At 46.5% G+C, this 15,574-nt stretch overlaps 7 protein-coding genes across 7 annotated transcripts; 3 read left to right on the top strand and 4 right to left on the bottom strand.

Moving 5' to 3' along the window:
• Positions 1-242: 242 nt before the first annotated feature.
• N7487_006468 (RNA polymerase II mediator complex subunit MED27 domain-containing protein) lies at positions 243-1,317 on the bottom strand (the record flags this gene model as incomplete). The annotated part of the gene is made up of 3 exons (XM_056874215.1): positions 243-416; positions 467-1,120; positions 1,177-1,317. The coding sequence occupies 3 exons, from the start codon at positions 1,315-1,317 to the stop codon at positions 243-245; spliced, it is 969 nt and encodes a 322-aa protein (XP_056731935.1).
• A 1,690-nt stretch (positions 1,318-3,007) lies between these two features.
• N7487_006467 (uncharacterized protein) lies at positions 3,008-3,955 on the top strand (the record flags this gene model as incomplete). Its single annotated transcript, XM_056874214.1, has 1 exon — positions 3,008-3,955. The coding sequence occupies one exon, from the start codon at positions 3,008-3,010 to the stop codon at positions 3,953-3,955; it is 948 nt and encodes a 315-aa protein (XP_056731934.1).
• A 2,321-nt stretch (positions 3,956-6,276) lies between these two features.
• On the top strand, positions 6,277-6,720 carry N7487_006466 (uncharacterized protein; the record flags this gene model as incomplete). Its single annotated transcript, XM_056874213.1, has 1 exon — positions 6,277-6,720. The coding sequence occupies one exon, from the start codon at positions 6,277-6,279 to the stop codon at positions 6,718-6,720; it is 444 nt and encodes a 147-aa protein (XP_056731933.1).
• Positions 6,721-8,344: 1,624 nt separating this feature from the next.
• Positions 8,345-9,625, bottom strand: N7487_006465 (uncharacterized protein; the record flags this gene model as incomplete). The annotated part of the gene is made up of 1 exon (XM_056874212.1): positions 8,345-9,625. The coding sequence occupies one exon, from the start codon at positions 9,623-9,625 to the stop codon at positions 8,345-8,347; it is 1,281 nt and encodes a 426-aa protein (XP_056731932.1).
• A 614-nt stretch (positions 9,626-10,239) lies between these two features.
• N7487_006464 (uncharacterized protein) lies at positions 10,240-10,731 on the bottom strand (the record flags this gene model as incomplete). Its single annotated transcript, XM_056874211.1, has 2 exons — positions 10,240-10,558; positions 10,637-10,731. 2 exons carry the CDS (start codon positions 10,729-10,731, stop codon positions 10,240-10,242), a joined length of 414 nt encoding a protein of 137 aa, XP_056731931.1.
• An 885-nt stretch (positions 10,732-11,616) lies between these two features.
• N7487_006463 (sucrase/ferredoxin-like domain-containing protein) lies at positions 11,617-12,541 on the top strand (the record flags this gene model as incomplete). The annotated part of the gene is made up of 2 exons (XM_056874210.1): positions 11,617-11,904; positions 11,966-12,541. The coding sequence occupies 2 exons, from the start codon at positions 11,617-11,619 to the stop codon at positions 12,539-12,541; spliced, it is 864 nt and encodes a 287-aa protein (XP_056731930.1).
• Positions 12,542-13,157: 616 nt separating this feature from the next.
• On the bottom strand, positions 13,158-14,142 carry N7487_006462 (inositol oxygenase; the record flags this gene model as incomplete). The annotated part of the gene is made up of 2 exons (XM_056874209.1): positions 13,158-13,214; positions 13,282-14,142. 2 exons carry the CDS (start codon positions 14,140-14,142, stop codon positions 13,158-13,160), a joined length of 918 nt encoding a protein of 305 aa, XP_056731929.1.
• Positions 14,143-15,574: the final 1,432 nt, after the last annotated feature.

Raw genomic sequence — 15,574 nt, 5'->3', positions numbered from 1 at the left:
GGAATACACAAGTTGGAAAAATGTGTAGGAAAGAAAAGGAAATAAATGAATATGGGGTGATGGGAGGGTAATTTGCATGATATTGTGTTTGTTAAATCCAAGTAGTTCGCTTGAATGCTTCCAATAACTTTTTTCTCTCAAAAACCAAGATGAGATGGATATAGCCCAATGCGCCGATGTTCTTCCAAAATTCCACTTTAAATTCCAAGAATGTGTTAGGCTGATATAGGGAGAGAGTCCAATCAGACGCATCCAGAGTGCAATGCGTCGAAGGTGTATACACGTGCTGGTCCATTAACAGACTGTTGATTCGCCTGAGGGCGGCGGAGAGTTGGCAGTTGAGCGCCATTATCAGTCAGACGATTGCACTTCACGCATGGTGTCTGTTTGATATCTGCGTAAGAGGAGATCATGTCCTGCATCGGTATTAGCAAGTAGCTCCTTAGGAGTCAAGAACAGAACATACCAGCAAGAAAGCAAGGTCCCATTTCCGTGGGCGTGACCCCACACATCCTAGTATAGCATCCTCAAGTTTTGTGGGTGACCGACCAGCGATCTTGCTTGAAACCTCCCAGTCAGAGATCAGGGAGCCAGGGGAAGATACTCCTTTCACCTGGAAGACGACACCAGCTCTAACAAGTGCTACCGCTAGAGAAGTCTCATCCTGACCCTTGATAACTCTTACACCGGGCATATCCCGCTGAACAAATCGCTCCAAAACATTCTTCCACTCGCCCTCAGTAGACTGCGCTTTAGTACGTTCAGCCTCTTCGTCCACTCGCTGATTTTCATCTATTTTGGACTTTTCGTTTCGTACTAGTTCTTCTAGAAGAACGTCATAATCTCTGTCCCACTTCCCCGTCGGCTGAAGAAGCTGACCGTTGGCTTCCTGGATGCGGTTTTCGACATGTGTCCATACAGAAGTCAATTCCGGATCCCGCCACAAGGCCTGGAATTGCTGGACATCAGCGACGCGTGCGCGTGCGGCCTCATCCAGACTAGCCCGGAGAATCCGTGGAGTCTCAGCGATTGGATTGCCGAGGGATACTTTATCTGGGTTTGCAATAGGAACCAGAGGTTCCAATAGACCCTGGGGCATGAATCCACGCAGCTCATGGATCTAGATATCTCATTAACTTGGGTTTGTGGCAGAGCTGCAACGGCTCATGTACTTACCTTGCGTTCGAGTTCTTGTAATTTTGCTAGTGATGAAACAAGTTGCATCTCTGAGTTCAGCCCTGATGCTTCGCTATTGCTGCTCGCTGGCCCTTGGGCGGAGTTCTGATTGGTAGTAGCCATCGCTGGGGCTGTTGACATCGCTTTTTGTGAGACACTTGACTAGATGGCCAAATCCACCTCAAAAGATGCACAAATTTGATCTTCTGGAGATGAATGATATATAGATATATATTGCAATAGGCACTTGACTTGCGCAATGGACAATCAAGCAAGGTGCAAGACAACGAGTTATCGCAGTGATTGTTTTGCGGGCGATGAGGTTACCCTGTGTTGTCTGTTGTATAGGGAAATTTCTGGAGAAAAATAGCCAGAGCCGAATAAGAGAGTGTGTTTTGATGTTGGATCACGGATAATGATATTTTGTTGCTTAAGGGTGCTCCAGTAATATGAGGACAGGAGAATGTGAGGGAAGAGATGGCCGTGAACCAATCAGGAAAACCCCAGCCACAATCGCTTGTGCCATAAGTGGCTGATGTAATGCTTACATAATATATAATTCTTATAGTTCCAAGGTTGGCAGATCGTGCTTTTTAATTCTATTTGCTTTGTATGTATGATAATGGTAGTAGAGACTCTCAGTTCCTATGTAATACCTGTCTTGAACTTCAGCTTCACCGTACTACCTGTATCTTTGACCCTTGGCCAACGGTCTCACCCTGAGTGAGTCCAAGTTGAAACAAGTTTTTGTTGATGAGCTTGCGGCGTTGAAGAATATGAATCACTGATGTTATAGAGTGACCTAGATGCAAGAAGCTCTAAGAGGCTTTACCATGTTTTATCTGTTGTTACTTTCTTGGCAAACGAAACTACACAGACTGGATGGAACAAGTCCTCAACTATCTTACTTCTGCAAGCTTCTTTGTATAATGAGCTCCCTAGCACAATTTCTTGGCCTTACTTGCTTTATAAGAAGCTCTGGAATCCATTCTCTAGTAATCCTCATCAACCTTCATCGGGACCCATCAACATCAGTCAGTAAATCCTTTGACACCTCTATTCTTCGCGATACATCTTGCGCCAAATCAACGCATCAGACGTTCATCTCGTATTGCAAAGCAGCAGGCTATAGAAGCCGGAACGTGGGACCACATGTGGCGAGCCCAGCCAGTCCGCTTTCCCCCACGCAATCCAGATTCCAAAGTCCTAAATAGCTTCGAGGCCAAGGTTGGAATAGTCGGCGTTCGAAGCAAACCTTTCAAGGTTAGAATCCTTCAAGTTTCTCACGGATTTCCTGCTTGGGAATCTGCTCATCTAAGATAGTTTTCGGCACACTGAAACGCATCAAATATTGAAGGCACCAAGGTTTGCCCCTGGAAGCAGCGGTCGGTTTCAACTAGCGGTGAAACTTTACTGTAATGATCGTGCCAACGATTATTATATTTGATTTCCCTGGTTACCAACTCATTTCTCTCCCCATCACTCTATCCCACTACCTCGAGACTAGCAATCTGCATCTTGAGGATAATGACTTTATCTTCTCTGATTGCGGGAACCCGGTAGATTAAGGTAGGAGGATGGCGTAGATCAAGATTCATGGCGATATTCAGCTTGAGAAGCATAATAAGAAGGTTGCTAGTGCTAGAGTTTGAATATCGGGTGACTCATTCTTGCCTTCGAGAATGACGAGAAGCCAGGGGATCCACTATATTGGTCGAGGCCACAGCCCCCAAGCAGAGCCTCAAAAGGTGGGGTATATATAGCTCAGCCCCCAACACAAAGAAAAACCACATTTGCAACATTGCCGGTTTTTGAAACCACATTAGCAACTATGGCAGGCCAAGATATTCCAGAAGACTTCCTCCGGGGACCAGCCCCAAATGCAACCCTCAACATACTCGATTTCGAGCGCACATCCCCACCGATCCCCCTATACAAAGGCCACTTTGCCGCTATAGTGGACAACTTTATGACGAAAGCCGAATGCAAAGAGCTCGTCCGTCTAGCAGAAGAGTCAACAAGAACTCAACTCCCAGACTCAACCCTCTCGCCCCCAGTATGGGAACAGGCAATGGTCAACGCCGGCGGCGGCAAACAAGTAATGTCCATCGACACGCGCAAGAGCGGACGGATCATATTAGACTCGCCCGATCTTGCAGACAGAATCCTGGAGCGAATGATGCCTTTCATGCGCGAGTGCGAAATCGACCGCCTCCAGAGCAAACCCCTGGTTACGGGTCTTGGACCTGCGAAACGGGGCGAAGTGCTCCGTCTCAGTCGGCTGAATGAGCGTCTTCGGTTCCTGCGTTATGAGGGTGGGGATTATTTCCGGCCTCATTGGGATGGGTGTTTTGTCACACCTGATGGGTTGGAGAAGTCGCTTTACACTATTCACTTATATTTGAATGGAGAAGGGGAACAGGATATGGAGGAGTTGCAACCTCATATTGAGCAGGCGGAGAAGACCAACGCATTGTTTACTTTCGGTCAGATATGGAATACTGATCTTCAGGATGCTGAGGTTGAGTCTGAAGAGGCTCAAGGCGTTGAACAGAATTGTACTGCGGCTGCGGAGTCTTCGGAGCAGACTGAGACTCTTCTAGGTGGTGCAACCTCGTTTATGGCTGGGATGAACTCGAAGGAATCGATTCGGATCTTTCCAAAGACAGGTTCTGTTCTCATCTTTCAGCAAAGAAACTTGTTCCATGGTGGGGATGATGTGTTTAGAGGTGTCAAGTACACCGTACGGACGGATGTCATGTATACTACCGAAAAGTGAGCATCATTCAAGGTCACATTTTGCCCCTGCCTTTGGATTTCTTTATTTGGCAAAGCCAAGTTTCAATCATAACCTGGAATTTTCTGTAGATGATCGATAAGTATGCTGTTCCTATGAGCAGTATGATCTATTGTCACTAGCAAGGCTCGGCTCAGCCTCCAGCCTTTGCGATTTGATGATGGCAAACTGGCCTTTCACGTAGGGGAGTGCAGCATGAGCTTATGTCCATATGCATGCATTTCCCATGAATTAAGTGAAGGATACAGTCCATTTTCTTGCAAATATATTTTCGGCAAACTTTTAATACTCCGCCCGCGGTCAGGGATGGAAGTTTTCTCCAGCCAACTACGTTCCATACTAACCTAGATTTGAATGGTCTCAATCTCCAGCTCATTAGCCGTGGAGTTGACGTCGACTGTGACGGCGTAATTTGGCAAGCACCGCCCACCGCAACGAGTTTCATGTGCACCTCCAACGTGACCGTTCCAGCAGCCCTGTCAATGGATCAACTACTCCCACACCCTATGCCATAATGTCATCCATTCAATAAGATCCCTGGATCAACGCGAATGTGATCGCACTTGGAAGGTACATCTCTGTCGGGGGGCCTTTTTTTGGACCGAGAGTACGGATAGTTACCACCCCTTCAGCCTCCATGGGTAGTGATCCATGGTTTATCATGAAGATCAACTTCGCCACAGGCTTAGGAACTGCTCCTACGAAAAAAAAGTTCATACCCAAGGCCAAAGGATTCATTGGATGAGGGTAAAATAGTTCCAAGGTTGAAAGAATATTGCCTAGACAGGCATAATTTATAAATAGACCATATACCGCCTTCCAAACCAGGAAAGTGCACTATTCATTCCAGCCTTGGAAGGTCACCACCGCGGTAAAACCCGACTCCACTGTCCGCAATGCTCTTGTCCACCGACTTCGACACACAGTGGATAATTTACTTTGATAATTTTGGGGGGAAATCGACTTGATCCCCGGGAAGAGACATTTGCATCTGGACCTTGGCTAACCTAACATGATACGTCATGTCAACATCTCAAGCAAACGCGCCCCTAAGGCTTCCGACCTGATAATCGAGAAAGAAAAAAAAAACGCAGACCTTCACAGTCTCAAAGCACATTCGATGGAAATAGGAGCCAACGCAAAAACTTCAAACTAAGTTCTCTAACTGAACAAGCTAGAAACTCCCCCAAGGGGGTCACTGCCAAGGGGTCCCTGCCTACAAAATACGAAAGAGCGGGGGGAAACGACCAGCGACTCTGTGGATACGGCACCCCCGGATGACCCGAGATTCGTTCATTTTCAAGATCCACCGGATAATAAATCAAAAGCTCACCTATAATGTTCTCTTAACCTCGGAAAAGTTTGGGGCTGAGATGTGGCAAAGAGACCAAACAAGAAACCTGATCATTAGCTGAACTGCTCGATTTAGGCTTCAAACCTCCAGAACAGAGATAGGGGGGCCTAACGGAGTTCGGCTACTTCAAAATCCACTTGCTCATTATAATCTATTAATGTCCGGGTAAAAATGATATCCATTTAATATTGTTTCGGATATGGAATGCGATCCCGGGAAGACGGTATGCGGGCCATTCAGAAAGGATTCCCTAGGCAATGTTCTTACCAAGAAACTGTTCTCCAATGAATGTTCTGTAGTCTCAGGCCCCAGCCCACTTCTATCATTCTTCCGTTACACCATTCCAAGGTTCCTGAGGGTGGCGTGAAAATCGTGGCGTAACCGGGGTTACAGGGTCCCGAAATAATACCCTCGACCCTTGGAGGTCGAACCATCATGCGATATTGATTACTTCGTATAACAGGATATGAGATAGGGTCATCGATCAGTGATCGACAGCCGGCCTGCCCATATTTGCGGGGTGAACCTGCAGCTATGCGAACACCTGATTGGTTGGGTTTTGAGGATGTCTTGGATGTCTTGGGTAAAAAAGAATTCATGTTGGCAGCCATGTGGAGAAATGAAGAGGAAGTAAAAGAGGTGAATGCACAAATCATAGCAGGGCTGTCTCAGTTCTACATAAATCCACACCGTTGTGGAGTAACGTATTTCGGGTATTACCTGACTCGACGTTACATCCCTGGATCTGTGTTGTTCTATTTCGAGTTGGACGAAAGGGCAGAATGTCATCTGCAATAAGGTCAAACTTGATATCACACATGAAGGAAAAGGCATAAATAGCTTCATTCCTCCCATGCTATCCTCTTCATTCTCACCCAACATCCTTCAAACTCAAATACTTCAATCAACTACTCAAACCACCCAACCATCCAAATACTCTACCATCATCATGCAGCTCACTCAACTCATCCTCACTACCGGCCTCCTGGCCTCCTCAGCCTTCGCTGCTCCCGCAGACACTTCCGTTAAGTCCATGATGGCCGACAGCCCCCAGTGGACCCTCCAAAACACCAAGCGTGTCTGCAACCCCGAAGACACCTCCTGCACCTGGACTTTCGGCATCTACCCTGGCGCTGGTGATGCCACTCCCTGCACCTACGTCGTAGCAGGCAGCCCTGCCTCCCGCGCCAACGGTGGCCCCGCCGCCTGCGGCGGATTCACCGTCACTTCCGGCTGGAGCGGCCAGTTCGGCGAGGAGAACGGCTTCACTACTCTCTCTGTTGTCGACAACGCATCAAAGCAGATCATCTGGCCTGCCTATACCGATAAGCAGCTTGCAGGTGGGCAGGTTGTCAAGCCTGACCAGAGCTACGCCCCTGCTGCTCTCCCTTGAATGAAGATGGAATGGTGCTTCGGATTATGAGCTGAACATTATTATGTATATCAACCACTTTCCTTAATGACAATCAACGACAAGCGATTGAACATCTTTGACCTGCTCTCATATTTTATACTTTGGCTCAGCTGTAGAAACGGCATAACTGTATAGCCCATAACATTGCTCCTGACGAAACTTAGCGAGAACAAGGTTGCTTTTCTACTATCAAGGACTACTAGTAAGATATTAAAGAGGAAGAGAAAGAAAAGAAGTAGAGAAACCTTTTAAGAGGTAAATGCAGAAAACCCCACTACTACAAATCTTCCATGCAAACCCGTAGGTGGTGGCTCCGGGAAACTCCCATCGTATGACTTTGCGAGAAACAACCCCCCCCACAGGTTGGAACCAAAGACATAAAGTAACAAACAAAGAACAATGTCTCGCATGTGACACATGCATGTGGAAGCAAAGCAAGTGACATGTAGTTAGTGACAATTCCCAGGCTTAGCCTCATACCATGTTGTCAATCTCGTTATCCTGGGAAAGAGAGTCGACACTGTCCATCTTTGCATTTCCCTCTCGGTATCGCCATCTCTTCCCAGTAAAATCCTTGTAGGTTCTACCTGTACTCTTGAAACAGGAAGTGCAAGATTTGCTTGGTTGTGTGTCATGTATTAGTCTCGTACGACTATTTAGTGAAATAACTAAGTGTTAAATGCATGTATTAGGTAGTGCATTTAAAGAACAGAAGGAAATCTGTACCAACTTAGTTAATTCAACAAGCTAGTGCCATCATTGTATTTAAGGTCGACAGAATAGGACAGCTATCTTTTACTGACACACTCGAAGTTAGTTTCACCATTTTACTCTCTTCGTTTTGTTTTTGATATATTTTGCATTACGCTATAACTATCTCGCTTTGATACAATATACACAATGCATGACATTCAAGATCCAAGTTTTCATTGATAAAGAAAGGGGCACTATATCTTGCCTTGGTGCTGGAATTCACAACCCGATGAAGCGCACTACGGTAGTATCCAACCGTCCACTTCTGCATGATGTCGCCTATATTGATAAAGTATGAGTAGAGGTTTACTGGAATGGGTACCCAGGTATCCGTTGAAATATACAGAGCTTCCAAACTCTCAGTCCCTTCTTGTAGCAGGACCGAGACGTTACCAAAGTTGGTGTGCTCGCCCACTGTATACTTTTAGGGTCAATTTTGTGAAAAACCAAGGTAATTGTAATTAATTGGCGCACCTCCAAATTAGCTAGCTTGCTTGGTACATTGTGGAGCGTAGTTTAGCAGTTGCAAAGGCGCAGATGGGTTAATCGCCAGCTAATCAAATACGCCAGTTGAGAGGTTCCACTTCTGGGGAGGCTACGAGCCAAGATCTTCAGGATGACTTTCACCATTTCCGTCAGTTTGCTGTGCTATTCCATGATAGGTATACAGAATTCCCTACCCTAAAGTGCCTTTGGCCATTGGTTAGGGCTAGTATGAAGGTCCCCGTGTTGATTTGCATTAATGTTAAATTCTATGGTCGAGCCTGTATGGCATCTGTTTCAAACTCCAGCAAGTGATTACAGTTTTCATACCATTAGGCTGGTTTCATGCTTTTGGTAAAGCCAGTTCTCACGCTTTTAAATTCAGCTTTGGCCCATACTTAAAGATCCTAATCGCCGCATACCCTAGTCCCGACACGCAGGTCGGAACGCCACCGAACACCCACAAACTGTGCCAATCGAGTGATGCACCACCGTTCCTGAGAATTGCACCACTGCTGGGACCACTAGCCAGCACTCCTAACGCGATGATTGCGTACCCCATGCCAAGACGGGTACCTAGCTTCGACTTATCCGCCGTCAGAATGGCCAGACACATAGGTGGCAGTCCAATCAGCGCACCACTCATGAAGCCGGACAGAATCGCCATGACGATGACTGCTGCCTTCGAATGAACTGCCATCATGCAGAACATCAATATGCCCGAGGATAGCGCAGCGGGAACGAGAAGGTTGAAGGGGCCGAAACGGTCGGCGAGTTTGTTTGGAATTGTACGACCAAAGACCGAAGCTGCGTTGAAGATGGGCACCATGTAGAAGGCTAAACTGCTATCCGTGATCTGAGTTGCTTCAGTGAAGAAGGAAAGGTAGAACAAGATAACGAATAGCCCCATGTATGCAATGAGCGAAGTGAACACGAAAGCCAGATAAGCTGGGTCCTTGAACGCGGTGGGATCGATCATGGCGCGCACCTTGGGCGGTTGCACGCGAAAACGCATGATGCTAATTGGAAGGAGTAGTGTTCCTAGCGCAATGAATCCGATAACGCGCACTGCCCAGGGGAAGCCTATTTGATTGATGAGTCGGTACAGAACGATGGGGTAAATGACACCGCCGAGTGCGGACCCCGAAGCGGCTGCGCCCATTGCGGCTCCCATCTTAGTCGTGAAGTATTGAGGGATGATGGCGACACATGGAACGAATAGGCATCCCGTTCCAATTCCGACGACGAATCCTTGCGCCAACACAACCTGCCACAATTCGGAGCACAGACTCAACATCATGTGCCCGAAAACAACCATGAAGGAGCCCACAATGAGGAGCGTTCGGAGGTAGCCGCGGTCGTAGATGGGACCGACAAACACTCCCACAAACAGCAGCATGAATGCGGCAATTGAGCCCACCCAGGAGATGTCGGATGAATTGGAGTGGAAGAGAGCGCCAGACTCATAGTAGGTTTGGTAGGCGCCAAAGGTGTTCAGGATGCCCCATGTGTTGAAGTACAGTATAAAGCTGCCAAGTACATTGAGCCATGCTAGTGTACCACCATTTGGAGGTGGAGATGGCCCCACGGGCTTTTCTGGAGGGATGGACTCTGGAGAAAGAGCAAACACCTCTGTCTTGTCGCCCATATCGATCTTTCACGGCGAAATTGATCAGAGATTAAAACACAGATGAAAGCTTGACCTCATCTTGACCTCCTCTTTATACATGAGCTTCATTTATCGGGTTATTTCCCCATTCGGTCGTCTCTCGGATGTTGTCACTTCATCATTGAGCCTCCCAAGATGTGAACCCCATTGGGAAAATCCCGGGGATTAACCCCATTCGGTCGTATCTCGGGGTTATCACTTCAGCCCTAACCTCGATCAAAAGGTTACTCCGAGCATCCAATCAAGTCCCCAGTAGACTAGACATTGCCCGTGATAGTGAGATGGTTTGATCTGTGTAGTCGCTCGACTTTTTCAAGGCAAATTTATACTTAATGGCTTAGAGGACTATTGTAACCGAATTATATGTTATCACAATAACATTGACTATAAACATTCCAAGGTTACTCTCAGGTATGAAAGTCTAATTGGCTTTCTCTCTCTCTCTCTCTCTCTCTCTCTCTCTCTCTCTCTCTCTCTCTCCGTCTATTGGCCATTTTAAATAAAAACTCCGAAAATGAGATTACATTATAGAACACCTTCTAGTATACACTTGCGTAGGTGCTATCTTGATCCAAAAGCAAAGAATACAACCATTAGTTAGCCTTCCATAAGCTCTTCACATCCTTCTTGACTGGCTTGAGAAGACCTTTAATCTCCGTCTTGAGAGCCTTCTTGTCTTCTTTAGACCACACCCCATTCTGCTTGGCAACTCTGAGATCCCGGACGTGGCCGGTGAGTAGAGTCGAAATATTCTCCACCGTGCATTTAGTGCACTTCTTCTCATCTACCATATCATTCAATGCAGCTGCCAGTGTTTGTATGATGTCTTTGGCCTGCGGTTTCTGCAATTCATGATCGAGAAGGGGGACTTGGCTGGGCCCGTGGGTTAAGCAATCTGGTTTGGGGCTTGTCCTAATTGGACTTTAGTTAGCAGCTGCCGCGTTCTAACAAGAAATAGAGTTGTGGGGGTTTGGGTTTCTAGAGACTCACAGTTTTTGCTGTTGTTTCTCGGTATTGAGTAGCTCGACATGGTCGACAGAGGTGTAGGGCGGGGCCTTGGAGTCGTCGGTCTTGAAATCGGTCATTATGTTTGTACGTAAAAAGTGAGGGTTATATAGCGTTGGTGAATATTCGTTTCTGAAGAAAGGGCTTCTGGTTTTGTTGGCTCTCGATATCCTAGCAGAGTGATATTTATATATACACCATGTCGCATCGTACTGCGAGATTACCAAAACGGGGAAAGCCCGATATATCCGAGGATTACCAGATTTGCTGGCTCAGCCGAGCAAAATATCCGATCGAGTTCGGGGCTTCTTTTGGGAAGATTATAGATTCTGTTGATATTATATATCTCTCGCCTTTGAACAAGGTATCTTATAATGATCTACTCATTATATCAGCTACCTATCTAGGAATATAGGTACCACCAAGTGCGACCTGACAGCATATCTCCCCCACTCCCTCTACCGATCCCGCTCCGAGACCCCATGAAGTTGCAGATCATCCGCAGCCGCAAAACGCCTACAACCCATCTGTATCCACACCGTTCCATGCACGAGCGGGTAAGCCCTGCGCAGATAAACAGAGCAATGGCAGCCTCGGAGCGGAAAAAATGAAGGGCTCGAAAGTACTCCGTATTTCGGTATATTTACCCAATGGAGATTTTAAGTCCGAACTTTATCTTAAATCCGAGCCCTGTCCCGTCGCTTGCCTGATTGAGATGTCTCAAAATAATGTTGGGCCCTCAATTGATGTCTTGAAGGGAGAAGTAAAAGGAGCCTTGCCGTAGATAGCTAGGCTAATTTCTGTCTTATTCCATTCTTCCTCTCTTATCTCATACGAAGGCAGCTCTATTTCTTTGCGAACTCTGCCATATCCCCAACATAATAACTGTTTTGTCACAACACACACACGTTCATAATTTTCAACTCATACCCTACTTCAACAATAAAGGCTTGAGTGTATATACCATGTTTCGCTCACTATTGGCGATCACTGGCAGACGCCCAAAATACATCTTTCCCGAAGTCGATCCGAAAGTCGACGGAGACGACTGCCGTTCCGACTGCAATGACTGCACTGTAAAATGTCCACAAAACGTCAAGATTGACACCAGTCTTCCGATGTATGGATTTATCAAAGAGTTCCACGCGCACATACTCGTTGCCACAGGCCAAACAGATTGGGTTCAGAAGGTCGAACAAGAGAATGGAAGTTTAATGGAGGCGTTCAAATCCAACGCAAAATCCAAGCACGGGGTTTGTTTATTATTTGATCTGACAGAAAAATCTTGGAAATATGCTAATTGCGTGCAAAAAGCGCCTTATGATCTCCGCGTCAAACCTTACTCCACCGGGTGGAGAGGTGCCTCATACCTCTAAGACAACAGTGCTCCTACTACCATCGTTTACCTTTGTGGATGACGTCTCTTACTCAGATGTCCAGCACGTGGTCGAGACGTTCATTGACGTGCCAGTGGGTAGCCCAACCCAATCCATCAGCAGTCCACGATTGAGTTCCCGACCATGTCCACATGACTACGTAGTCCTGCTATGCTCGCATAAGCGGCGTGATGCGCGCTGTGGAATTACAGCGCCATTAATCAAGAAGGAGATGGATCGACATCTGCGCGGACATGATCTTTACCGAGATATGGATGATGAGCGCCCTGGTGGCGTGGGGATTTATTTCGTCTCTCACGTTGGAGGACATAAGTTCTCTGCAAATGTGCTGATTTATCGGAAGAAAGAACAGCAGATGATCTGGTTGGCTAGGGTCAAACCGGAGCATTGTGAGGGGATCGTGAAGTACACAATCCTGGAAGGGAAGGTCGTTCATCCGGATTCGCAGCTTAGAGGGGGATTTGACAGGGCTAAGGGGCTCGCAAGCTGGTAGTGTCTAAACCACAATGCTGGAGTTTAGTCTTCATCGATTGAAGTTTCCTGCCAGAAGAAACAATAGCAGCCCGCTGATCGGAACATTTCGTCCATACCTTACCCCACCAACGAACTGCCCGTTGACAGACCGAAATCTGACACCCCTGAGACAGGATTACTCCTACAGAACTCCTGAGGTCGACCTTCCTGGGCCGTCGAGTGCTATAGACTGGTCCTTATCCTTCATAAACCGAGACAAAAGAGAATCGATCCGATAGAATGGATGAAATTTGCAGCCCTGGAGGGGATGGAAGCACCAACTGGTGTGTGTTTGGACCAGGGGTATGCTATTGTGTGGCGAGCGGAGGTCCACGGAGAATCGAAGGAGCAGGGGAGCGTGAAATGTGGATATCATTCCTACCGTGAAGCTAGTTATACTACTACCACCTCAAGTCTGGTGGGCTCGGAATCAAGACCACTTAGTAAATCATATCTCAGAATAGAAGAAACGAAAGACTAGTTTTATTCCAAACGATAGACATAACGGGTTATAGATAATAGTGAACTTCTTTCAAATGGCATTCCTTAGCATATTCTCTGCACAGACTTGAAAAACAGGCCGCACGAAAGTTCAACTACCATCTAATGACCTTTGTGGGGAAGTACTCATCGATGAGCTCCATGTAGTAAGGCTGTTCATTAATATTCACGTTAGCATATGTTTGCAGTAGAATCAAAATACTGAAGGGATGAGCTTGCCTTCAGCTTCTCTGGATCAGGGACTTCGTCACTCTTGCTGTACAGATCGTAAGGGTTGAAAGCCCTAACAGCTTCCAGCATCTTATGGTCATGTTCATTCATCAACTCATGGTACGCTCCCTCCCGGTGCCACGGGTAGAACGAATGGTACCGAATCATTGCCAGGCCCTCCTCGGGAATTGTAGACTGGTCCTTGACAATATGGTAAAGGTACTCATCGTGGCCCCAGCAAAGCATAACGTTGTCCAATCCGCAGCCAGGAGAATAGATTCCAAACTTGGTGCTGTAAATCTCGCTGTTGTAGTCCTCATTGTTCTTGAAGGACTTGTTGCCGAAGATAATCCTATCGTCGAAGGCACAGCCAACTGCGAAGGTATCACCAACCACATCCCACTGTCCCTTAGCACCAAAGAAAAAGAGGAGTTTGCCGAGGTCGTGGATAAGACCGACCAGCTGCATCCAGCGAGGCTTTCCTTCCTTACGGATTGCTTCGGCGGATTGCAAGAGATGGGTCATCTGGGACTCGGAGGTATCGGGATCACATTCGTCGATGAATGTGTTCAGCTTTTCCATCGCCTCCCAAACAGTCATGTGTGCACGAGTCTTGTTTTTGAAATCGTTGCGTGCTTTCAGATTGTATGCCACCGTCTGAAGGGTGTGCTGTTGGGCGTAGAAGTTCTTGACTTGGTCACAAGCATCGTCAAACTGACGGAATCCGGCTTTGTCTTTGGACTTGTCGAACTCAGATTCATCGTAAAGTCCCTTTTCTTGTTGAAGGTCCGTTTTGTAGACATTGACGGCATCAATGTTGTCAGACAATGCCTCGAGGCTGATTGGGGCGGATTGGACTGCGACGGCCATGTTTGTGGACTGGTGACTCTTCTGGTCTTGTGATCTTGTTTTATTTTCAGAGGTTCTGAGAATTTGGTCTTTGGTTCTATTGCTTAGTCGAAGGATTTATAGTGAGAAACTTATAGTCTCAGCTCAGAGATGTATTGAGCCATTCCCGGATCGTATTTTCCGTGGTGAGAAAGTCGTTTCAAATCGAGCCCTGGTTATTGATCGGTTCTTGGCTTCCGCTTCCTATGTCATTATCTCTATCGATATATGATGATCATAGTATATGGTTGACCAGCGGTTTAATGTGGAAAGCGGATTCCGTGCTGGCTAAATTCGTACACCGGGCGTAGCCTCTTAGGTCCTAGATGTCCAGGAAATGGAATGTACCAGTCGCTTTCGAGGCTCAAAACACAACGGGTTGGTACTATAATGCCCATTTCCCACACAGTTCTGGATGTGTTGCATCTGGTGAGAACAAGTAATTGTAGATTATTGTCATATAGCAGTTCATAGGAGCTTGTGGGATCTATCTAAGCACTTTGAAAACATCCAATTTCGTAATCACGTCGGAAATTCAACAACTACAACGCCCGGTTCCCTCTCGTTTATTTCCATAATATCGTCAATTATGGAAATTTAGTCTCTCGTCAGAGACTTCGATATTCTAGGAAAGTGCAAACAAGCTCGTTATCCCTTAGGTCGGTTAGATCAGACCCTGAAAATAGTAGTTTCCGGAGTTCCTAGGCGTCTGATGTGCAGGACTCTGCTAAGGACATCATTCACTAAGTCCGGAATTGGGGAGTTCCAACGCTATATTACGGTTAAGATATATCTTTTCAATTCAGGGCTGATGATAGGTGAACTAAAGATAGGACCCGTGGACAAAATGCGGGATGCCCCACACTAAAGCAACCTTATCTTCCGGCCTCCATTTTCCGAAGCATCCATGGACGTATATTATGGAGTCATCTTGTTCAAACACAACTTCGGAATTATCAGCGAGTGGTTTATCTGAGAATTCATGCTTCAACTCCCGGTACTCAGCAGAATGACTCTTTCTTGCATAATGCCGTTTCTTGATTTGGTGGATCTCATGCGTTCTTACTCGGCTACTACGGGCTTCTCATGGGCAGGTTCGGATTTTTACTAATTCCAGGTGTGATAATATCCTAGATCCTAGGTAAGCCACCAACCTAACAAAAAAGACGGAAGATATGCTCCAGACTAAATTGTTTCTTTAGCTCCCATATTCGTCATGACTGCGAGTTCATTGAGCGTTGAACTATATGAGACAAAAAAACGAACCCCGGCACGATGATTGAAATATCAATCTTGTCCACCATCTCGGTACATCATGCAAACAAATTGATATACACAAGATACTGCTCTAAGTGCTTGAGGATCTTGAATGTTTTGCTTTTTGAATTTAATGTTGAGTCCGTTCCAGAAGAAT

Source organism: Penicillium crustosum, assembly GCF_028827405.1.
Source record: "Penicillium crustosum strain IBT 35664 chromosome Unknown utg000002l_segment0_segment0, whole genome shotgun sequence".
Lineage (NCBI taxonomy): Eukaryota > Fungi > Ascomycota > Eurotiomycetes > Eurotiales > Aspergillaceae > Penicillium > Penicillium crustosum.
The sequence above is the reverse complement of the archived record's forward strand: the minus strand, read 5'-3'. Positions and strand labels throughout refer to the sequence as shown.